Raw genomic sequence first — 25,199 nt, forward strand, 5'->3', positions numbered from 1 at the left:
GATAATGCAACTTTAAAGACTTTACAGAGATCTTCCTGAGAACTGATGCTTTTTCATATGATGTCTTACTAAGACCCTACAGGTGGAGAAGGAAGAGAGGTGGAGCCGGGTAAACAGGTGGAAGCAGGGCAGAGTGAAAGTTTGGAGAAGGACAGGCATGAGATAAGCGTAAGACAGGAGAGCCATGCAGAAGAAGCTGAGGGAGAAATGTGCACAATGGCAGCAGAGAACTTCGGACAGGGAGCAAGGCCAAAAAAACACTGTTTACAACATAGAGGGAAATATAAGTGATTTGGAGGAAAAGCATTGTGGGCCAAAACAGGTTAAGCTGTCCAAGTATCCCCAGCAGTATTTTGGGTTAAAAAAAAGCCATCTTTTAATGCAAACTGGTTTGGAAGCTTTCCGTGGTTGGACTATTCTATATCCAGAGATGCAGCTTTTTGTTTTTCATGTAGGATGTTTGGCAAAAATCTGAAACATGACACCTTTGTTAACACTGGCCTAAAAAATAAAAAAAAAATCTCTAGCTCTCTTTAGGGAGCATGAGAAAACCCCTGCCCATAAAGCAAGCATGCTCTCTTGGCACAGCTTTAAAGCCAGTGCTGCTCATGGCAGTGTAATTGAACAACTGCACTCAGCAAATGAGGCAGAAATAAAAGACAGACAAGAGTACCTCACCCGTATTGTGGCTGTGACACAATTTCTGGCAAAACAAACCATACCCTTCCGGGGCCATGATGAGGGAGATTTCAGCCACAACCAAGGAAACTTTTTGGAATGTATGAATCTTCTAAAGCACTTTGACCCTTTTTTGCAGTCTTATTTAGCCCCTTCACACAGTACCTACTTGTCACCTTCATCTCAAAATGAATTAATTGAGTGCTGTGCTGAAGAGGTTACGGCAAATATTGTCAGGGAGGTTAAAAGGGCAGGTATGTTTTCAGTCATGGCAGATGAAGCCAGAGATGGCAATACTGAACAGTTGGCCATATGTTTTTGATATGTTGCAGAAAATACTGTGAGGGAGTGCTTGCTTGCAATGTTAACACTTGCACAGTTTGATGCAGAATCCATTACTGCTGCTATAGAAGATAACTTAAAGTGTCATGGTATTGATGCCCTTAAGTGTGTGGCACAATCATACGATGGCGCTGCAGTTATGAGTGGGTCTTCAGGTGGTGTACAAGCCAGATTTAAGCAAAAACATCCAGAGGCCATCTATGTGCACTGCAATGCACATCAGCTCAACCTAGTTTTGTGTCACACCTGTCAGGCCATCCCAAAGGCCAGGGATCTTTTTGAGCTACTACAGAGTGTGTACTCATTTTTCTCTGTTTCACTACTAACCACCAGCAATTCAAAGATGTTCAACATAAGCTGGGGTTACAGCCATCTGAACTTGTTCAGATTTCAAAGACCCGCTGGTCAAGCCAGTTGCATTCTGTAAATTCCATCTTAGAAAACCTGCCTGCAGTTCTTCAGTGTCCCTCTGGCATCAACAACTCCATGGCAGTAGGACTCCATGCCAAACTCAGAAGATTCTCCACAATATATCTATTGACAATGTTCAAAACTTTTCTGTCTATAACAATCTTCACAGATACCTGCAAAGTGAAACCGTAGACCTTGCTAAGGCTGTGGAGTATAAAAGAGCTGTGTGTGACACTCTCAAGCAGATGCGCAGATGAGAAAGCCACTATGCTTTATGATACTGTCAGTACCATTTGTGCAGCAAATCAGATCCCAGAGCTATGCACTGCTACTAAACAAAGACAAAAGCAGAAATGCATAGATATGTATGTAGTGGACTCTAGTTGTAGAGCAACTGAAAGCTGAAAATTAACCTTTTTCTACCTTGCCTTGACAGAATGGTGTTTAAGATGGAACAACGATTTTCATCTCTTAAAAGCAAAATATTGAGAGGTGTTCAGGCCTGTAATCCTCTATCTGATAGCTTTCTTTGTGAGGAGCACCTCCAAGATCTGGCAGATCATTACAGTGTAGATCTAAAATCGGAGGAGGTTTTAGTGGCTAAAAAATCTGGCTCACAAAAAGGACAGCCTTCCAATTAAGGATATACGATCTGTTTTCAACTTGCTGGATAAAGTCATGTTTCCAACCTTGACAGGCTATGCAGATATCTCTGACAATCCCAGTTAATAGTTGTCATTGTGAACGGTCATTCAGTGTACTGAGACGGCTGCACACTTGGCTGAGGTACATGATGGGACAAGAAAGGCTTCACCATCTTGCCGTCTTGTCAGTTGAGAGAGAAGAACTTTGCAAATTGAGTCAGAGTCAAGTGATTGATTGTTTTGCCAAAATGAAGAATAGGCGGTACACTTTGATGCTTAATTGAATCCTTGTAACCTGGACTTGGCTTAGAACTGGTGAATATATTCTCTTCTTTTTTTTTTTTTTGAAAAACACTTGTCATGAAATGGCTGGTTTCTGTAAATGTTGTAATTTTTTTTTCATAATTGTTTGTTATTATTGTTACTAGAAAAAAATGCAAATGATGAAAAAGAAATTTGCCAGTTATCATTAGTTGTGTATACATATTAATTGCAGAAAAACATGTTGAGAATTGATGTTTGATGACACTTACATAATAAATATATTCATAAAGTGGTATTGTACACATTTACATTTTCTACTGCTTTTTGCAGTGTAGGAATAATTGGATACACAAGTTTGTGAAGTTTATCGCATTATATGCAACTGCTTTTCAACAAAAAAGGGTCATGTGAGTAATGGGGGGCCTGTGCCCCAGTAGAGCTTCAGGTCTAGCAACGCCCCTGCTCCCAATTCATGATTTTATGTATTTTAATAATGTTACTGTTTTATAGTGTAGTCTAGATAGGATACAGCTGCTGATAGGCCATCAATTTAGCATAACTTTTGTAACACTGTAAAACAATAATGAATATTTTACAGTACAGTACTAACCGTTTTATGACCAAAACAAGACACATTTATTCACAAAGTGTTTATTCGGATGTCAGACCTATGTTGAAACAAAACGATACAAGAACAAAGCATTTCAAACTGATATTAAAGCATTTCAAAACAGCTTCATCAGTCTGGATTTGAACCTACTATCCCCACACGGTAGTCAGGAACCCTAACCGCTGAAAAATCCAGCTTAAACCAGCCTAGGCTGGTTGGCTGGTTTTAGCTGGTTGACCAGCCTGGTTTTAGAGGGGTTTTGGCCATTTCCAGGCTGGTTTCCAGCTATTTCCAGCCTGGTCTTAGCTGGTCAGGCTGGAAAATGATCAGCTAAATCCAGCTAAAACCAGCTTGACCAGCCTGGTTTAAGCTGGACATAGCTGGTTTAGGCTGGGCTCCCAGCCTGACTAAGCTGGTAAAGCTGGTTTTAGCTGGTCGTCTCCCAGCCTGACCAGCTAAGACCAGGCTGGAAATGGCTGGAAACCAGCCTGGAAGTGGCCAAAACCCCTCTAAACCAGGCTGGTCAACCAGCTAAAACCAGCCAACCAGCCTAGGCTGGTTTAAGCTGGAATTTTCAGCAGGGTTGGTGCAAGTAGTTTTTTGTTTACAGACTATCTATAATGTTTTGTTATACAAGGCTACTGGCATCTCATTTTTAAAAATAAAAACATAACTCAAACAATATTGTGAAAATGGTTTTATGACTAAATAAATGTTTAACATCCCTGCAATATCAATACATGTAAGATCGTCAGTGTCCAATGTCAGATAGGCGTTGGATTTTCGTCACTTTCCAATGCAACCTTAAAACATCTATCAACATGTAATGGTGTTACAGCTTGATGTGTTGTGGACGTTACCACTATGACATCTATCAGATGTTAGATTTTGCCATACCTGACAAATAAATGTCAGTATTTGACATCAGTCTGATGTTGGTTTAAGATGTACAACCTAACATCAAACTAATATCAACAGCATTTGACATCGTTTTTGGACATCAAAATAACATTGTCCTTAGACACTGGCTTGATGTTGACTTTTGGTCACAACCTTAATCTAACCTAATATCAACATCTTATGACATGTGCCTGCTGGAATTAATGTCATTTTAAAACAAATGTTAGCAAGGAACTAACTATTTTATTTCAAATAGTAATTGCGCATAGTTTAAAAAACAGATTGTTTCATTATTTATCATACATTCTCACATTTTTTTTTTTTTTGTAATTGATTAAATTGATTGAATTGAATTGATTGAATTGATTTGTAAAAGTATTTTTACAAAAAAGACAACACAGTTTAAATAGCAAGCCAGATCTGTTCAATTTTCTTCATATTCAAATATTACATGAACATATGGCATGTATTCTTGTTCCTAGCCTTCTGTAGCTAGGCTATGTATTTGTGGTTCATTGTGACAGATATATGTTTACCTTGAAGGAGTAACTAAATTTAAATATTTATTTAAAATACACTGACAAGGTATCCGTATTGCTGCATTTAGTGTTATTTGTTAGATTTGGACAGTCCAACAGCTTATACTGCCTTTGTAAGATTTATTTAGAAGTTACTTTTTTAGTGTGTCAATAGGGAAAGGGAAGGAAATGACATCATCAGAGAAAGTGACAATGCTTCTACAACTGACAGACGAAACCACTACTAACATCAGAGAATAATTGCAAGAGGTAATGTAGGCAAATCTAATCTTCAACTGTATAACTTCTAAACATCAGATCATAGGTATGACCACGGTGTACCCATCTTCTGATGGCCACTTCCAGCAGAACAATGCGCCATGTCATGTTATTAAGCGCAAATCATCTCAGACTGGTTTCTTGAACATGACAATGAGTTCACTGTACTCAAATGGCCTCCACAATCCAATAGAGCACTTTTTGGGATGTGGTGGAACAGGAGATTTGCATCATGGTTGTGCAGCTGACAAATCTACAGCAACTGCGTGATGCTATCATGTCAATATGGACCAAAACCTCTGAGGAATATTTCCAGTGCCTTGTTGAATCTATGCCACGAAGGATTAAGGAATTTCTGAGGTCAAAATTGTGTCCAACCCGGTACTTATAAGGTGTAACCAATAAAGTGGGTGGTGAGTGTTTATGACATACATTTATATATCTTTGAAATGCTGAACAGCAGGACCACACAATCAGCTGATTTAGATCAGTTCTGGAGATCGTTGGCTCTTTTACACCAAAAACATGCGCTGTTATAATGAATAATGGTAACAATATCTTCCAAAACCAGTGGACTAGGCAAGGCAAGTTTATTTATATAGCACATTTCATACACAGTGGCAATTCAAAGTGCTTTACATAAACAGGAATAAGAGAGACAAGTATAAGAAAATAAAAAAACAAATTATAAAAATGATTTAAAACAGATAACAACAGATTAAAATGTGTTAAAACAGGCTATAAAAGAATGAAACCTGAGAACAGGTGTGATGTGCTCTGATTTCCTGCTTCTGGTCAGAATCCTGGCCGCAGCATTCTAGATGAGCTGCAACTGCCTAACTGTCTTTTTGGGAAGGCCGGTGAGGAGGCCATTACAGCAATCCACCCTGCTGCTGATGAAAGCATGAACAAGTTTCTCTAAGTCTTCACTGGAAACAAAGCATCTATTTCTTGCAATGTTTTTGAGATGATAGTATGCTGATTTACTAACTGCTTTGACATGACTATTGAAACTCAGATCTGACTCCAGAGTCACACCTAGATTCTTGACCTTGTTTTTTGTTGTTTGACCTTTAGAGACAAGGTACGCATTCACCTTGAAAACCTCATCTCTGTTCCAAAATGCAATGACTTCAATTTTCTCTTTGTTAAACTTAAGAAAGTTTTGGCACATCCAACTATAAATTTCATCAATGCATTGGCAGAGGGTGTCAATGGGGCTGTAGTCATTAGAGAGTAAGTCTAAGTAGATCTGAGTGTCATCAGCATAGCTGTGGTAGGAAATTAGGTCCTTTCTCATTATTTGGCCCAGAGGAAGCATATAAAAGTTGAACAAAAGAGGTGCCAGAATTGAGCCTTGTGGGACTCCACATGTCATGGGTGTCTACCTCGACCTATGCTCACCTATAGTGACATAGTAACCTCTCCCTTCGAGGTAAGATCTGAACCATTTGAGGACCGTCCCAGACAGCCCAATCCATTTTTTCAGCCTATCCAGAAGTATGCTGTGATCAACAGTGTCAAATGCAGCACTGAGATCGAGCAGTACCAGCACTGTTTGTTTGCCTGAATCTGTATTTAGGCGGATATCATTGATCATGTTTATAAGGGCACTCTCTGTACTGTGATGTGGTCTGAAACCAGATTGAAAATTGTCTAAACACTCAAGTTTAAGAACGTGTAAAGCTGGTTAAAAACAAATTTTTCAATGCTTTTGTCTATGAAAGGTAGATTTGAGATTGGCCTGTAATTGCTCAATAAGGTGTTATCCAGGTTGCTCTTTTTCAAGAGAGGTTTAACAACTGCAGTTAGTTTGGGAGTTTGTAAAAATCCCTGTGAGAAGTGAAGCATTTACCACTTTTAGTAGATCCATTTCTAAACAGGTAAACACCGTTTTAAAGAATGATGTGGGGAGGCTGTCAAGACTGCAGGTTGATGCTTTCATAATTTGCACAATCTCTTCTAAGATTTTACTATTAATTGCCATGAAATCGGACATAATGTCTGATTTCTTAAGTTGTGGTTGAGCTTGTCTGATGTCGACACAACTTGGCTGATTGGATGAACTGATTGCCTTTCTGATATTATTGATCTTATCAGTAAAGAAATGAGCAAACTCATTAAATTTGCTTTCAGAGAGTAGTTCACTGGGAATCTGACTGGGGGGGTTTGTGAGTCTCTCTTCTGTTGCAAAAAGGTGCGGGTGTTCTCTTAATTGCTGTTTATAGGGCTTGAAATGAAAGTCTGCCTAGCAGTGTTTAGTTCCACAATAAAAGCTTGAAGACTGCCCTACTGAAAAAAAAAAGCCCTAGCTTAAACCAGCCTAAGATGGTTGGCTGATTTTAGCTGGTTGACCATCCTAATTTTAGAGGGATTTTGTCCACTTCCAGGCTTGTTTCCAGCCATTTCCAGCCTGGTTTAAGCTGGACATAGCTGGTTTTGGCTGGGCTCCCAGCCTGGCTAGGCTGGTCAAGCTGGTTGAAGCTGGCCATTTCCCAGCCTGACAAACAAAGACTAGGCTGGAAATGGCTGGAAACCAGCCAAGCAAAGCTGCTAGTTTCTTTGCGATGTGTTGCAATGTGCAGTCCATAATCACAGTCTGAGTATAGACTCTGAGTACTGTTTCAATCCAGCCGGTCAGCTTAGTGGGGTTTTTAGTCGCACTGACCACCTTTACCAATCATCGATACCCCATGGCCCTGCCTAAGCCCATCAGCAGAAATCCTGTTATCACAGTTCCAAATAAATAAATATCTCCGAGGCCAGAACAGCCAGGCACATGTTGTGCCACTTCTTCCGCCTGCCCATCATGTATCCAGCTGCAAACGTTCCTGCAGGACAGTTGGATTTCCCCAAACCCAGGCTTCCCATCGAGAAAATGGTGTCCATTGCATTCAGAGACCAGTTGATCAAATTCATAATTCCTCATTGTTCGGAGAGCAGGGCAAGGAGAGACTCAGAGATAGAAAATAAGACGAAACAAGAGGGAGGGAGAAACCGGAGCACCCAGAGGAAACCCACACGAACACAGGAAGAACATGCTAAATGATGTTTTCAGACTCTCTAACACTGTAATATTATCCTGTGAGCTGTAGTTGAGACAGTATTTGTGCTGTAAATGCATTTAAGGTGACACTGAAGTGCTATCACTGCAACATCGACATCAAAACTGTGTTCTGGTTCAGCCAAAAGCAAAATGTAAACTGGAGAAAAAACAATGAAGCTGAAGATTTGACATTAGACTTTGATTACTCGTCAGTGAAATTGTCCATCAGTTATTACACCTCAGAACTCATAATATCAGATGTGAGTTAGCGAGAATATCAGCTCATGTTCATCATGAAGGATTGAGATAAACGCCTCGTCTCAGTCTCTGTCAATCTAACAGTCACAGGTGAAACTCAGTCTAGATTCTGGGCTATTCAGCTGATTTTGTTTGTCTTGATGCAAAGTTTTCATTTATTCTATTTTTATTTGTTACTGTAATGCAGTCCTGCATATAAGGATGAATCCTGCATCTGCAGACTCAAGAAATCAGTGTAAAACTGACCAGTGAATCTTCCTGCACCTCTAATTACCGGTATTATCTCTGGAAGAAGGATGGACATAATTTCACACATACATGGTCCAGGAACATTACGGTGTCAGTCAGAGATTTTGGCAGTTATTCCTGTTATTAAGACTCTAAAATTCTCTCCTCATCTGCATGTAAGAGTCAAATAATCCACACAATCCAGAACTATTTGATCATCTCTGTGTAAATATGAACAGCTGAGTTTAAAGAGTTAACATTGTATTAATCCTTGACTCTTTCAGGTGTTAATTGGAGTCACTTTGATCAACTCAACAGTAGACATTTTCTGCACATACTTACATCCCTCTGTATATACTGTTAAGAAAACATTCTGGCATTACAGTTGGACTGGAGACGTGAGGAGCATCAGTTTGCTGGTCATGTGGAGTTTGTGGAGAGCAAAAGAGCTCAAGATCAACGACGCTGGAGAATATCAGTTCAGGATCATCACCGACAAAACAGAAGGAAACTATTCTGGTTCACCCGGAGTCATTCTTACGGTTACAGGAACAAGTGTGGTATTATTATATTATTATATTATTTGTGATGACAAACTACTGTGTTTTCTTTTTTTTTTTCAGATCCGCTGGTGATAAGCAGACCAGACACTGTATCAGAGGGAGAAAAAGTGATATTAAGCTGTTCAACTAAATGCACTCTGAGTGAAAAACACATTTACATCTGGTACAAGAACGGACAGCATGTAACGCATGGATTCACTAAAGACAACAAGCTGTACCTGGACTCAGTCAGCAGTGAAGAGCTTCAACAGTTCTCCTGTGCTGTAGGAGGTAAACATCTCTATCACATGCACATTACAGGGTTTTCTCTTATAGTCATGATTGTCTTCTTTGTGCTGTGCAGAAGCAGTGGACAGCACAGCGGTCAGCCATTATACAGTCACTCTGCTGGTGTTTGTACCTCAGTTTCTGACAATAGCAGCTGTGTGGATGTGGTGAGTTAAATATTGAGTGAAAGTCACAATTACATGATTATACAGTGAACATTCAGAAATTCATTAGGTTATAAGAATGTGAAATCTGATTCAACAGGTTTATCATCAGAGTTTATCATCTCATCTCAAAAACTGAAAACAAAAGTGAAGGTGAGAAATCAAGTACTTAAAGAGTATACAGTAAAATTCAAAAACACTATAATTGTAAATATTATATATCTGTATCTTTTGTCTCAGAAGCTGTTGTTCCTTGTTCCTAAATCTGCTCTCTGTTCATCTGAGCTGGTAAAAAGAAATCATTGAGTTTTTCATTTGTGACATCATCACATTTGTGCTTTGATTTGATACTAAAAGTTTATTTTTTAGTGTCTACTGGAAAGTCTTTTTTTGTAATGAAAAAATATAGGTATTTCATATTTCAATTGCATTTTTATTCCTCATCCTGCTAAAAATAACATTAGCTGTTTTCATCTTAAAATCATGCAAGGATCCACATATTTAAAGTTTTAACCTTTTTGTGTGTTTTTTTTATTATGATTATTGTGTTGCTTTATTTCAGTTTCAGTGCACACTTTCATATTTTATGTTTCAACAGATTTCGAAGTGTAACTAATGTATAAGACCTATTCACATTAAAAACAAACTGTAACTATATTAATGATAACAGTGTTTGTGATATTAATGGCTTTATCTATCCACATACAGGATGCATCTCCCCTTGCTCTGTCATCTTCCCCAATTAACAAATATTTATTAACAAGTTATTAAGTTAGCGCTTATTCACACAAGATGTGGTCTGTATTGTCAAGTGCGGTTACACATACTCAAAATTGGTCCTCTGCTTTTAAACCCATTAAAGTGCACACGAGTGAGAAGAGAAAGCACACACAGTGAGCATACACCAGGAGCAGTGGGCAGCTATTGCTTCCTTCACCCAGGATGCAATTTGAGATGAGGTGCTTTGCTGGGTATCAAACGGTGTAAGTGGGCAGTTAATTCCAACAAAGGCTGATTCTGAAAACGTAGTCCTATGTGCGTTTCTGGAGGCAGCGAATTATGTAGTCAGAGGTACGTATGGCTGCATTTCAATTGGGTCAATTGATAAAATTGGTTAGTTTTGGGAAGGAGGAGGGTGGGTCAGTTGATCGGGCAGTCAGTCAACAGTCAGTCAACAGCGGCCTCTGGTTGGTTTATGCGAGAACAGCAGGCACGAACGGCACACGCGAGAGAAATTTAAGATATGAAAAAGTGCACACAGCAGCCTCTCATGCATTCGTGAAAGCAAAAACTGCAAAAATACGTACCTCCTGGGACCTATTCGTGGCCTCGAGAAACATGTATATATAGGCACATTTTCAGAATGAGCCTGGGTTGGTTAATTCACTCCCATCTTCCATACCTGGAAAGACCAGGAATCGAACCTGCAACCTTTTGATTTTAAGTCTAGTCATTATTTATGTACTGTTGTTATAATGTGTTACCAAAACAGCAAAAAAAAAAAAAAAATTGATAACAGAATTTATACTTTCACACAGGACTTGTGGGGTTAGAAAGTAGTGCCCTAAATAAAATCATCATATCCTGTGAAAATCTATACCTTTTCTCACATTACACCCTGCTTTCAAAAGACCTTCAGGATAAAATATAGAAAGGCACAGGTTGAGTAAAAGCTACTAAAACATTTTAAAGTCTGAAAAAGTTATTTGGAATGTGATTTGATTTTGAGCTGTGTGACAAATAAAGCATTAGAGCAGTGCTTTTGCAGCTGGAAGGGCATCCACTGAGTAAAATATATGCGGGAATAGTTGGTGGTTCATTCCGCTGTGGCGACCCCTGATAAATAAGGGACTAACCTGAAGGAAAAAAAAATTAATGAATGAAGTCAGACATTATAAACTGAAGTATAGCCAGAGTGCAGAAAAACCTGGTAAAAATAAAAATACAATGTCTAAAGTCAGGAGTGCCCAAACGTTTTCTTAAGAAGGGCCAAAAACCAAACTTGATTAAGGGTGGTGGGACGAAGTTAAATATATCAACTGTATTACAAAAAAACACCATGATGATTTCCTAATTATTTTAATAAATGCAAAAAAAATTACTTTATTTGTATTAATAACTATACAATTTTGTACATTTGATAATGCACTTCCTAGAGTAAAAACATTAACAATGCCATTTATAACAGGATGGAGATCAATTCTGAAAACAATAGTCAAGCTGCACCTGCCTTTGGCTTGATTTGCTCGCCATTTTACTTGTGCGCTGTCCTCTGTTCTTCGAGTGACGGTATGTACATTTTTTTGCATTTACAAAAAAACCTGATTTATTCACAACATTTAACTGAAACATTTAATTTCAGTTTGCTTTTTTCTAGCTCAACAGTTAAACAAATAAAATGTTAAATTTGAAATGACAATCTCTGTTGAAGGCATTTCCCTCATTCTTCCCCATCATTATCAGATAGGATGGCGTGCCAAATCAATGGATACAGTGGGCCAGCTTTGGCCAGCGGGCCCTAGTTTGGACAACTCTGGTCTAAGTTTTTTTTTTCTTTAGCATTTTGGATTTCTATGGAATGTTTTTTGGTTGATACATGTTTTAATTAATGTATGTAAATTATTTATTATATATTGGAATATCTTAACTACAGTTTTATGTTACTATTTATGAATAAATAACAAAATAACTAAATTTGAACAGCTCATGTACAATAACTGCTTATTCTGACCTCCTGGGTTCAGTTTGATGGTAAAGTTTGTGAAGTGTAAGAATCGTCTTTCTCTTTTAAAAAGTAGCAGTAAGAAAAGGGAAGGAAATCAGATCAGCAGAATCTCCACAGCAGACAGCAGAAACTACAGCGAACACCAGCAACACGTAAGCTAAATCTAATCTTTAAAACGTCTTTCTGAAAATGTGAGCTTGTAGTCAAGATTTTCACTATAATGACCCTTCATTGTGTTACAGTGGATTGCTATAATTGTGTTTTGTTTCTTATTTAGGATGTGCAGTTTTGTGTCTTTCATTGTATTTCTGAGGTTACACAAAGTAAAGATCATGAACTCCAGACTCTTTCCACTGATCCTGCTGCTGCACATCCCAGGTTTGACCATCATTGTGTCCTATTCTCGTCTGTAATGTTTAAATGTCATTGTAAATTCTGGGTACTAAGTAAAATCGGCATACTAAAAAGGTTGCCTACAGGAAAATGGAACGTAAATGGTGTCTCACTGGCTTGAATGTTTACTATCTAGCTTGAAATGACCTTATTTCAGAGCACTAATTGAGTCTGGAAGGTCTTCTTATGTTTCTCACACTATTGTGAACAACCAAGGAAACCCAAGAAAGTCGTTTAAAACTAACAATCATCTGCTTTAAGTCAATCAAGATGTCTTCATTGTGCCTGTTTCTCAGCAGTTATGTAATTTATTATTTTCTTAAGTTAAGTTCAAAAATTGAGAATGTTCGTAAAACAAATTTTAGTTTCACCTGATGCTGCTGCCTCTGGTCACTGTTCACCTGAGTTCACTAGTGTTTTTCTCACTGACTTTCCTCAACTTGACACTGAGACTGAAACCGGTGGTATCTAACATGAAAACAACCACTTCCTTTCTTTTATCCTATTCCCACTAACTTGTTTAAATCTTGCTTTGATGCTATGTCTCCTGTTTTCCTAAGTAATTTAAATGACTGACTGAGGTTGTTCCTGCAACATTGAAGATTGCTGCTGTAACCCCTGTACCTAAAAAGGATAATATTGCAACTCATGCCTTCAACAACATCTGTCTAATTTCAAATCTTTCAAGTTACTTGAGCATATTGACAGTTGACTCTCACCATTTCAGTCAGGTATTCAAAAATCTCTTGCTGAGACTCATTGGTCAAAGTAACCAATGATTTGTTGATGTCGTCTGACTTTGGTGCAACATCTGTTCTGTTCTTATTTTGCGTGATTTAAGCAACATAGACCCATTCTGAAAACATAGCCCTATATACGTTTTTGGAGATCACAAATTATGTAGCCAGAGCTACGTATGGCTGCATTTCATCTTTAAAACAAATGCTGCAGGGTGGTATGACGCCATTCCTTTTCGCAATTACCTCCATGTGGTCGGCTTTTTGCTGTTACCAGTTTGTCTGGTAGTTTGACACAAACGTCGGCGGGTCAATCCGTGGTTTTTAAAATACTATTGGTTGTGTTTAGGGAAGGGAGAGGGTGGGGGAATCGATCAGTTGGTAAGTCATCAGTCAGTTAGCCAACAGCAGCCTCTGGTGGATTTACATGATAACAGCAGGCACGAATGGCACTAGCGAGAGAAATTTGAGATGTGAAAAAGCATACACAGCGGCCTCTGGTGGATTCACGAAAACAAAAACTGCAGAAAATGTAGCTCCTGGGGAGTATTTTGCTCTCTCCAGAAATGTATATTGGGTTACGTAATCAAATTAGCCTGGGTTGGATTTAAGGGCTGCATTTGATACTGTCTCTGTGACCTCTGACCTAGTTTGGTGGCTACTGAAAATAGTTACAAAGAGACAGGCAAATGCACTGAACATTCTTATATTAAACAATGTGTTAACTTTATTCATTATTCAATAATCGTCTTTAATAAAAATAACGAGAAATGGAATGATGAGAATACTGTAGGATAAACTTTGATCCTTGCTGAGATGGTAGGAAGGTACCATCCGAATCCTTCAGTGTTCAGTAATGTTTAAACTGTACTGTAATTGTATTATAGATAAGACTGCAAAAATATATTTTTCAATTGATAGTTTCATTTGTGTGTTTGAAATTAATATTTATTGTTATGAATCAGAATAAATTAATTAGAATATAACTGAGCCTTTCATTGTCATTTATAAGGGATTTACAAAGCATAAATATTTCTTACTAGATTAGGTCACAAAACTGCATGAAGCTGTGATAATAAAGCATTTATTAACATACAGAGTAACTATAAATGTTAAATGTAAAAGTTTATTAATCATTTGCTTACTCATTTCAAATGATCTTAAAAACAACCAACTGTTCTGAAATAACTGGACATAATACACGCTGTTAAGTATGTCCCTATTAAGTCAAGAATGCAGCATTTGTAGCTGTAGTTATAAACTGTTGTCACACTTTACAATAAGGTTTCATTAGTTAATGTATTTACTAATGTGGCAAGGTGTGTAATTTTGGGCTTGGTCAGCGTGTGATTGGTAGACCAATAAAGCGCGAGCAGTCTGATTATTTAAGGACTCGTATTTTGACGGGTATGTGGTGTCCTGTTGACGTTGGCTTTTTGCTTTCTCGCATCCCCCGGTCTTTGATGTGCTCCTGTTTGTTACCTGTTTACGTTGAGTTAAATTACAGTAGTGCTGGTGGTGTCTGCTTTGCGGCAAGTTTGTGGTGGAGTTTTGCTTCACAGTTATAGAGACAAGTGGGTGCGTGAGTGTTAACCGGCACATTTGAGCCGTGATGCTTGTGTGAGTAACCATATAACACTGAATGGGCTTTAGCCAACCTTGCACGAGCCATCAAGGCCTGGTTGGGGAGCAGGGAGGCCAGCTGCTGCCTTTCGTGGGTGTTTCACAGGGGGCTGTGTGGAGTGATACGATTTCCACTATTGTGACCGTGCAGGGGTTGCTGTGGGGATAAATTTAACTGGGTTAACGTGCCATTCAGAGTTGCAGCTGTACTACTCTGCTCCCACTATGCCTGGCTGGGAAGTAAACTGTTTTGTTATGGATTGTGATCTTTTAAAGTGTGCTCTAAAAATATAACTTATATTTTTTGTATTGTGTCTACTGTCTCGCTCCGTCTATTTCCTTGCTTTCAAAGTGGTAAAACGTACCTGTGAGTCTTTAATGGGTGTTTTTCCCTGGCTCAGGGTGGCGTAGTTGGATTTACTAGTTTCTGAGGCCTGAGGCTTTGGGCCCTTTTATGGCCAGTGCTACACTAACATGGACTATTTATGAACAATGCTTGTACAGCATTTATTAATCATAGTTCAACGTTTTCTAATGGATTTTAACATCCAAATTCATGTTTGTTTACATTGGTTCTTGCACCATGAGTTAACATGAACTAATGATAAACAACTGTATTCTCATTAACTAATGTTAACATGAGCAAATACTGTAATAAATGTATTGATAATTGTTAGCTCGTTTTAGTAAATGCATTGACTATCATTAACTAATACAATCTTATTATAAAGTGTTACCTAAACTGAAGTAAAACTAAACTAATGCTTAATAATTGATTCATAGTGTACAGTTCAATGATGCATTTCAATAATTAAATGTCTTCTTCTTCAGACTCTCTAACACTGGTATATCACCCTGTGAGCTGTAATGAAGACAGTATTTGTGCTGTGAAGGGATCTCAGGTGGTACTGAAGTGCTCTTACTACAACAAGATCCACATCCAAACTGTGTTCTGGTTCAATCAGAAACAAAATATAAACTGGAGAAAAAACAATGAAGCTGAAGATTTGACATTAGACTCCGACTACTCAGGACGAGTGAAATCGTCCATCAATTATTACACCTCAGAACTCACAATATCAGATGTGAGAGAGCGAGACTCTGGAGAATATCAGCTCATGTTCATCATGAAGGATGGAGATAAGCGTCTTGCCTCAGTCGCCGTCAATCTAACTGTCACAGGTGAAACTCAGTCTAGATTCTGGACTTTTCATTTGATTTTTTTTGTCTTGATGAAATATTTTTATTCATTCTACTTTTGTTACTTCAATATAGTCATGCATATAAGGATAAGTTCTGGATCTACAGACTCAAGAGTTCAAAGTGTAAAACTGACTTGTGATTCTCCCTGCACCTTCGAAAATAAGTATTACAACTGGAGAAAGGATGGACAGTATTTCACACGTTCATGGTCCAAGAACATGATGGTGTCAGTCAGAGATTTTGGCAGTTATTCCTGTTATCAAGACTCTAAAAGTCTCTCCTCATCTGTGTGTAAGAGTCAAATAATGAACACAATCCAGAACTGTTTAATTATCTCTGTGTAAATCTGAACAGATGAGTTTAAAGAGTGAATATTGTATTAACCCTTGACTCTTTCAGGTGTTTCTAAAAGTGGCTGCTGGGATGTGTCTTACACCACTAGAAGAGTCTGTGCTGTTATAAACTCAACAGTAGACATTTCCTGCACATTCTCGCATCCCTCTGATTATACTGTGATGAAAACATTCTGGCATTGTGTTCGGAATGGAGACTTCAGGGATCTGCGTGAGGAGCATCAGTTTGCTGGTCGTGTGGAGTTTGTGGAGAACAAACTGAGAATCAAAGAGCTCAAGATCAGCGACTCTGGAGAATATCAGTTCAGGCTCATCACTGACAAAACAGGAGGAACATTCTCTGGTTCACCTGGAGTCATTCTTACTGTTACAGGTAGATTAGTGGTACTTTCATCTCACTTGTGATAACAAACTATTGACTGTTTTTTTTTTTTTTTCAGATACGCAGGTGATAAGCAGCCCAGACACTGTATCAGAGGGAGAAAAAGTGATATTAAGCTGTTCAACTAAATGCACTCTGAGTAACAAACACACTTACATCTGGTACAAGAATGGACAGCAGGTAACGGATGGTTTCACTAAAGACAACAAGCTGTACCTGGACTCAGTCAGCAAAGAAGAGCTTCAAGGGTTCTCCTGTGCTGTAGGAGGTAAAACAGTACATGTACAGGGTTACATGTACATGTTAAGGTGTTTTCTCTGATAGTCAGGATTGTTGTGTTGTGCAGATCTCTATCATGCATGTGCTTCAGTGCTTCAATCTTCTCAATTTGTGGTATAATCGAATAATTTCTTGTACAGGCCTAACGGAAAGCACAGCACTACGAAATACTGCAGTCGTACTGTGTCTGTTTTTGAGTTTTGCACTAATTGGAGTCTTGTGGTTTAGGTGAGTGAATTAAAAAAAATATTATTTTCTGTCTATCTATCGCACCATGAGTATGCATTATTTTCTAATAATTCAATGAACCAGACCAGAGTCAATTATTCTGCTTATATTCTTCAGATGTACAGGTCATTAAACAACTACTGTGTGCAGTTTTAATTTCTTACAGTGCATCTGGAAAGTATTCATAGTGCTTTATTTTTTCCACGTTTTTATGTGGTTATGTTATTATTCTTATTACATATATGTAATAATATGTAATAATTATGGTTTGAAAAGGCATACGCCTGTCTTTATAAGGTCCCAGGGTTGACAGTGCATGTCAAAGCACAAACCAAGCATGAAGACAAAGGAATTGTCTGTAGACCTCTGACAGGATTGTCTCAAGGCACAAGGCTGGGAAAGGTTACAGAGAAATTTCTGCTGCTGAGAGTTCCAATAAGCACAGTGGCCTCCATCATCCGTGAGTGGAAGATGTTTGGAACCACCAGGACTCTTCCTAGAGCTGGCCGGCCATCTAAGCTGAGCGATCGGGGGAGATGGGCATTAGTCAGCGAGGTGATCAATAACTCGATGGTCACTCAGTCTGAGCTTCAGCGTTCTTCTGTGGAGAGGGGAGAACCTTACAGAAGTACAACCATCTGTGCAGAAATCCATCAATCAGGCCTGTATAGTAGAGTGGCTAGACGGAAGCCACTCCCTGGAATTTGACAAAAGGCATCTGAAGGACTCTCACACCATAAGAAACAAAATTCTCTGGTCTGATGCGACTAAAATTGAACTCTTTGGAGTGAATGCCAGGAGTTACGTTTGGAGAAAACCAGGCACTGCTCATCACCAGGCTAATACCATCCCTCCAGTGAAGCATGGTGGTGGCAGCATGTTTTTCAGCAGCAGCAACTGGAAGACTAGTCATGATAAAGGAAAACATGAATGCAGCAATGTACAGAGACATCCTGAATGAAAACTTGCTTCAGAGTGTTCTTGACCTCAGACTGGGGTCACAGTTCATCTTTCAGCAGGACAATGACCTAAATCTTATAATCTAATAGAGCTTGAGAGGTACTGCAAAGAGGAATGGGCAAAAATTCCCAAAGATAGGTATTTAAAAAGACTTGAGGCTGAGCCAGAGAGGCAGTTGCAGATTAGGAAGGAAAGTGGAGACTAAATAGTTGAGTTTTTAGTCGTTTCTTGAAGACAGCAAGTGACTCTGCCGTTCTGATGCAATTAGGGAGTTCATTCCACCAATTGGGCAGATTGAATGCGAGAGTTCGGGAAAGTGATTTCTTCCCTCTTAGGGATGGAACCACAAGGCGATGTTTTTTCACAGAACGCAAGTTTCTGGAGGGCACATAAATCTGCAGAAGTGAGAGCAGATAAGAAGGAGCAAAGCCAGAGGTCGCTTTGTAAGCAAACATCAGAGCTTTTAATTTAATGCGAGCAGCAACTGGCAGCCAGTGCAAATGGGTGAGTAGCTGAGTGACATGTGCTCTTTTTGGTTCACCAAAGACCACTCGTGCTGCTGCGTTCTGAAGCAGCTGAAGAGGCTTGATAGAGTTAGCTAGAAGCCCGGCTAGTAGAGAGTTGCAATAATCCAGTTTGGAGAGAACAAGAGCTTGAACAATGAGTTGAGCTGCATGTTCAGATAGGAAGGGTTGGACCTTTCTGATGTTATAGAGTGTGAATCTGCAAGATCAAGCAGTTCTAGAAATGTGGTCAGAGAAGTTTAGTTGGTCATCAATCGTTACTCCAAGGCTTTTTACCATTTTGGATGCAGTAATGGTTGCCCTGTCCATCTGGATTGAAAAGTTTTGGTGTAGAGTCGGGTTGGCAGAAACGTCAAGCATTTCCAATTTCGTGAGGTTAAGCTGAAGATGATGATCTTTCATCCAGTGTAAAATGTCTGACAGGCAGGCTGAGATGCGAGCTGCAACCGAGGGATCATAAGGGTGAAAAGAGAGGTATAGCTGGGTATCATCAGCATAGCAGTGGTAGGAAAATCCATGTTTCTGGATGACTAGTCCTAAAGATGTCTTGTAGATGGAGAAGAGAAGTGGCCCAAGAACAGAGCCCTGAGGTACCCCAGTGTTTAGATGCGGTAGGTTGGACACCTCTCCCCTCCAAGACACCCTGAATGACCTGTCAGAGAGGTAAGATCTGAACCATTGAATAACAGTGCCTGCAACGCCCAGTGACTCAACCGTAGATAGCAGGATCTGGTGGTTTACAGCAGTGGTTCTCAAACTGGGGGTCGCAGAATAATTTCAAGGGGTCGCGAGAGTGATTTAAAAATTGTGTAATTTTCAGTGATTATAATATATATGTTTCAGCATTATAAGTGAAAGCTAATATTTTCAGATTTTTTTAAAGATATCACTGATGAATTCATAAAGTATTTAGGACACATTCAGGCAGAATGCATCTTTGCACTTAAAACGCAGCGCTCAGGAACAGTTTAAAACTGTTGTCATGTCAACTTGCTGCAGTAAACAAAGCCGGCAACGCTTGTCCCGCCTTCGCGCTCTTCTTATTGGCCCACTGCGCTAGACTGAATCATTCAGTCAGTGCCTTCTGCCTTCAGATGACAGGAGATACAACCGCGAAAATGTAACGCGCTGAAGATGAGAGAATGAAAACAACACTGACAGATTTAGTTTTAGAAACCAGCTAAAGCTACAAATAATGGCACATCTGATTACTGATCACGTGGTGAATGTTAATCCACCATCTAAACTTTTCGAAGAGTGGATAAAAGACTCCATTGGCTTCAAGTCTGTTATGAAAATAACTAAAGCATTCCTGTAAAGTCTGTGGGACGGAACTTTCAGGTAACAGTTTGCCACATCTACACATTTTAAGCACGAGAGGTTCTGTTTAATTCTTTATTTAATGGCCAGACGCTGTCAGCTATATGTAAAATTTAACACCACATACACCATCGCAAAAGAGCTTGCACTGACCAAGATTAAACTAATATTGCAGCTCATGAAAAGAGCGGTATTGCTATTAAAATGATGTATACAAATAATAAGGTATATGTCAAAAGCATCTGTGCAATATCAGACACCATCTGTGAGAACACAGCACAGTTATCGTTAACAGATTCATTAATAAATTTATGTCAAGCAGTGCGTGCTGGGCCGGTGAGCAGTCTGTGTATCTTTTGGTCACTCAATTATGCTATAAAAATGTGTTTTCTTGTGATAACGGGATTTCATTGAGACATATTTTCCTCATGCATGCATATATATATATATATATTTTGCTTGTTAGTTTTGATTAGTGTTGATTTCAAATGCAATAAATCTGTTTATAAAACTTAAAATAAGTTATTTTTATTGTTTGGATATGTTTTGGTAGTGGGGGGTCGCGAGTTCTTGACGATCTTACATTGGGGGTCGCTGGCTTAAAAGTTTGATAACCACTGGTTTACAGTGTCAAAAGCAGCTGATAAATCCCGCAAGATGAGGACTGATGACTTAGAGTCTGCTTTAGCCAGTCTGAGATCCTCCACGACCAAGAGCAGGGCAGTCTCAGTTGAGTGGCCTTCCTAAAGCCAGATTGCTTGTTGTCCATGAGGTTGTTTTGAGTAAGAAAGTCCAGGACTTGATTGAACACTACTTTCTCCAAAATCTTGGCCATGAATGGAAGCAGGGATACCGGTCTGTAGTTTTCAATTAGCGTATGATCCAGGTTGGGTTTCTTTAGCAGTGAGGTTACCCTAGCCTGCTTAAATGAAGTGGGGAATAAACCAGAGTCAAGAGATGTGTTAATTATGTGAGTCAGTGTTGGTATGACTGCAGGAAAAATGGCTTGCAAGAGATGGAATGGGAATGGGATCAAGCGGACAGGTGGTTGCATGGCTAGATAGCACGAGATTGGACACCTCAGACTCAGAGAGCTGAGAAAAAGAGGTGAGTGTGTGTGGTGTTGGTGGTGTATCTTGCGTGTTTGTTGTAGGTGCAGTAAATTGAGCACTGATTTTTGCAGTTTTGGTGCAAAAGAATGTAGCAAAGTCATCAGTAGTAAGTGTGGAGGATGTGGGTGAAGGAGGAGCAGAGAGAGGGAAATGTTTTAAAAAGTAAGCGAGGATTGGTGGCACTGTTGATTTTCTGACGGGAGTATGTCTGCTTTGCAGAAGTAACCTCAGCCGAGAAAGAGGACAGAAGAGTTTGGTATGTTATGAGCTGTTCGGGATTTTTAGTTTTTTGCCAAATTCTCTCTGCAGCCCGAAGTTTTGATCGATGCTTACGGAGAACATCAGAGAGCCAGGGTGCAGGAGGACTGGGACCGGCTAGCCTGGATGTAAGAGGACATAGTCTGTCTAGACATGATGATCAGTGGCACTGTTCATATCAAGTGCAGAGAGTTTGCAAGATGGAGGAAGAGTCTGAAACAATGTTGGATAGTCTATTGGGTGAGAGAGAGCATAGGTTTCTGCGAAAGGCAACTAGTGTTGGAGTCTGTGGTGGCTCAGAAGAGACAGAAGAAAATGATCCGATGTTTGTAGTGGAGTTACTAGTGTTTGATCAGCGAAGCAATGTCGAGTGTAAATAAGGTCTAGCTGATTACCTGATTTGTGAGTAGCAGAAGTAGGTGCTCTTTTGAGGTCAAAAAAGGCAAGCAGAGTCTGGAAGTCAGCAGCTTAAGGTCTTTCAATGTGAATGTTGAAGTCACCTAGCACCAACAAGGGAGTGTCATAATCAGAAAAAGATGAGAGAAGAACATCCAGTTCATCTAAGAAGTGACCTAATGTACCCGGTGGGCGGTAGATGACAACCCCATTTATGTAGAAGGGGTGGATAATGGTGACTGCATGGAATTCAAAGGAGCTGATTTTTGGCAGGGACAGTCTCTGAGTGAATTTCCATTCTTTGGAAATCAGTAGTACAGTCCCACCCCCTCTACCTGTCTTATGAGGCGTGTGGGAAAAAGAGAAATTAGTAGAAAGAGCTGCATGTGTAGCAGTGTCCTCCGGTCTCAACCAGGTCTCAGTTAGAGCCATGAGATTATAGTCAGAATGAGTAGCTATGGAGGTAATAAAATCTGCCTTGTTAACAGAAGATTGACAATTCCAGAGGCCCATGGAAAGAGAGTGTTGTGAAATAGCAGATACATGTATTGATCGAAGGTTGTGAGGATTACGCCTGCAGCGTACCTCCCGTGCTTTGCGAGTGTTAGTAACAACAGGAATTAGTAAACACATAATAAAAGTGCAATGAAAACAATAATAAGTGCAGAGATATTGTAAAATTTTTAAAAAAGTACAGTACTCAAGTGCTCGTCGGTCTTCACACAAGGCTGCTGCGACGAGACTAGCTGCTTATATACACCCCTGAGCGCTTTGCTGATTGAATTTAGCTGGACACGCCTCCAAAGTAAAAACACCCGAAACTGTGGCGGGGGGCGCGAAATTGTCCGCGCTTGACACACAAGCTCTTACAGTAACCAAAAAAAGAGTGGGTAAACTTTTCTAGTACTATACACAGACAGCTGAAAACAAGTTTAAATGTCCTACAACCATACACAACAAGCTGAAAACAAGTCTAAGTGTCCTCTCACCATACACAGCAACTAAAAACAAGTCTAAATGTACTTACACGGTATTGGTCTCATTGCTAAAGTACTTCTCCTGCTAACTAAACCTACTGTGCTCAATATATATAGTCTTTACCTGGCGTTTGGACACGCCTCCAAAGTAAAAATACCCAAAACTGCGGCTGGGGGCGTGTAACCGTCCGCGTTCGACACACAAGCTCTTACAGTAACCAAGGAAACAGTGGGTAAACTTTTCTAGTACCATACACAGACAGCTGAAAACAAGTTTAAATGTCCTACAACCATACACAACCAACTGAAAACAAGTCTAAGTGTCCTCTCACCATACACAGCAACTGAAAACAAGTCTAAATGTACTTACACCGTGTTGGTCTCGTTGCTAAAGTGCTTCTCCTGCAAATCATCAATTTCACATTGTCATTATGGGGTATTGTGTGTAGAATTTTGAGGAAATGAATTAAATCCATTTTGAAATAAGGCTGTAACATAAAAAATGTGGAAAAGGTGAAACGCTATGAATACTTTCTGTATGCACTGTAAGCATCTTAACCAAAGCCTACCATTTGGTTTTGATGTGATGTTTGGCTGTTGTAGACTTTGAAATGACTTTGATTTTCCCAGTGTAGTAATATGAAACAGCAATGCAGTCAAGACTTGCCTGGAACAAAGTTAGCTCTGCATTTACCAGAAAATAACCAACATAGGCTCATTCTGAAAAAATACCCCTATATACATTTCTGGAAATCACGAATTGTGTATCCAGGACTATATATGGCTACAAAAACAAATGCTATGGGGTGGTGTGATGCCATTTTTTTCTCACTTACCAGCTGCCCGCTTGCCTCCGTATAGATGGTAGCTTGACATGTACGTTGGCGGACTTTAGATGCAGAGCAGACTTAACTGCAACAACAGGGTTTGAGTCTGGTGAAGAATAGTTCAAGAAACCAGATAAGACAAAAAAAAAAGACAAAAAATAATCAAGTAAATAACAGGGTAAGAATGTGGTAAAATAAATGAAGCTGCTGCTAGGGCTTTTCTTTTTCTGTAATGCTTTTTAAAACACTGTCGGTTGGTTTTAGAGAAGGGGGTCAGCGGTTCAATTGGTGTGTTTAAAACACTATTGGTTGGGTTTAGAGAAGGGGGGTAGGATGATCAGTCAATCAGTCAGTCGACAGCGGCCTCTGGTGTATTTATGGGAGAACAGCAGGCACGAATGGCACTCGCGAAGAGAAATTTGAGATCTGAAAAAAGCATACAGATCAGCCTCTGGTGGATTTGCGAAAACAAAAACTGCAAAAAAAAAAAAAAAACGTAGCTCCTGGGACGTATTTCATGACCTCCAAAAACATATATAGGAGTACGTAATCAGAATGAGCCTGGGTTGAAAATAACAGCACGCCTTAGAACCCAATCAGAATCAAGCATTCAACAGTCCAGTAGAATAAATGTATATAATGGTTTTATTTCTTTAAGATGGAGAAGGTGTACATTGTTTAAGCCCCACAGGGCTGAAAAAGAAGACGTGCATGTAAGAATTGCTCAAATCAAATTCAACTTTACACAAGTGGTTTTCCAATGCTAACATTCCTCTTACTGTTTTTGCCCCACCAGTATGACCCAGTGAACATTACCACTGTGATCATCAACGCATCCAGTAACCCCAGACAGAATGCAGATTCTGACAATCCAGACATTCACTATTCCAGCATTAGGTTTACCAAAAAACCCACATCTTCAAACCCTACAGCTGAATATACAGCAGACAACACAGAAACAGAGAGTGTTCACTATGCCACAGTAATGTTCAAATGACACAATGTTGCCCTCATGTGAGCTAATCATGATACAGTATTTGTAGATAGAAATTATACAATTAACCACAGTTCCTAATAATTGATTTCTGCATTGTGTATTCTCATGTATAACTACAAGATAACTGGATTATAGAGTAGTTAACTCAAATCAACATTTCATGTCCATTTATTTATTTATGAGGGTAAGTTGCCATGTAGTATGTGGGATAATGTTAAGTGATATTCAGGGTTGCATTGAAAAAGTTTAGGTATTGTGTTAAGTTATGTTTAACATAGTTCTTACTCATGAATGTAAAAACCACATTGCTAAACCCCAACCTACAGGTATGAAAACAAAACATGATTCTCTAATTGTTTGTTCACTTAAGTCCATTAATGTGCATTTAAAAAAGTGTAAACTGTAAAATTGCTTAGTAAGCTGTTAATTTTTTTAATTTAATAAAAAAATTTTAACATGTTGTATATTTACTCAAGATATCCAAGTAAAATTAGGTCCTTGAAAGATGCAGCGTCTGAATATTATAGATTTAATATGAAGGATATGGATTTGCAACATTGTTTTTGTCTTTTTTTGCAATTAATAGTTTTTTGTTTGGTTGTTTTGTTTGATGCAGTCATGGTGTTTTACTTGATTTGGGTTATGCAGCTATGCATGTATACTACTGGTCATCTGTTTGTGAGGTAACAATAAAAGCAGTAATGTTGTACTATTTCAGTTTAAATTATTTATA

The 25,199-nt window shown here is 39.1% G+C and overlaps 1 protein-coding gene across 1 annotated transcript; it reads left to right on the top strand.

The window, feature by feature from the left end:
• Window positions 1-12,180: 12,180 nt before the first annotated feature.
• LOC130216241 (uncharacterized) lies at window positions 12,181-24,881 on the top strand. The gene is made up of 8 exons (XM_056448139.1): window positions 12,181-12,275; window positions 15,482-15,832; window positions 15,926-16,144; window positions 16,253-16,579; window positions 16,647-16,856; window positions 17,008-17,095; window positions 24,128-24,182; window positions 24,266-24,881. Exons 1-8 carry the CDS (start codon window positions 12,230-12,232, stop codon window positions 24,464-24,466), a joined length of 1,497 nt encoding a protein of 498 aa, XP_056304114.1. The 5' UTR covers window positions 12,181-12,229; the 3' UTR covers window positions 24,467-24,881.
• Window positions 24,882-25,199: the final 318 nt, after the last annotated feature.

Source organism: Danio aesculapii, chromosome 22, assembly GCF_903798145.1.
Source record: "Danio aesculapii chromosome 22, fDanAes4.1, whole genome shotgun sequence".
NCBI classification, from domain to species: Eukaryota; Metazoa; Chordata; class Actinopteri; order Cypriniformes; family Danionidae; genus Danio; species Danio aesculapii.

Excerpts from the sequence above, each read along its gene's own strand:
- LOC130216241 (XM_056448139.1), top strand. The coding sequence starts at position 12,230 with ATGAACTCCAGACTCTTTCCACTGATCCTGCTGCTGCACATCCCAG. Across the intron at positions 15,833-15,925 it reads CGTCAATCTAACTGTCACAG|TCATGCATATAAGGATAAGT; the intron begins GTGAAACTCAGT and ends ACTTCAATATAG. Across the intron at positions 16,145-16,252 it reads AAGTCTCTCCTCATCTGTGT|GTGTTTCTAAAAGTGGCTGC; the intron begins GTAAGAGTCAAA and ends TGACTCTTTCAG.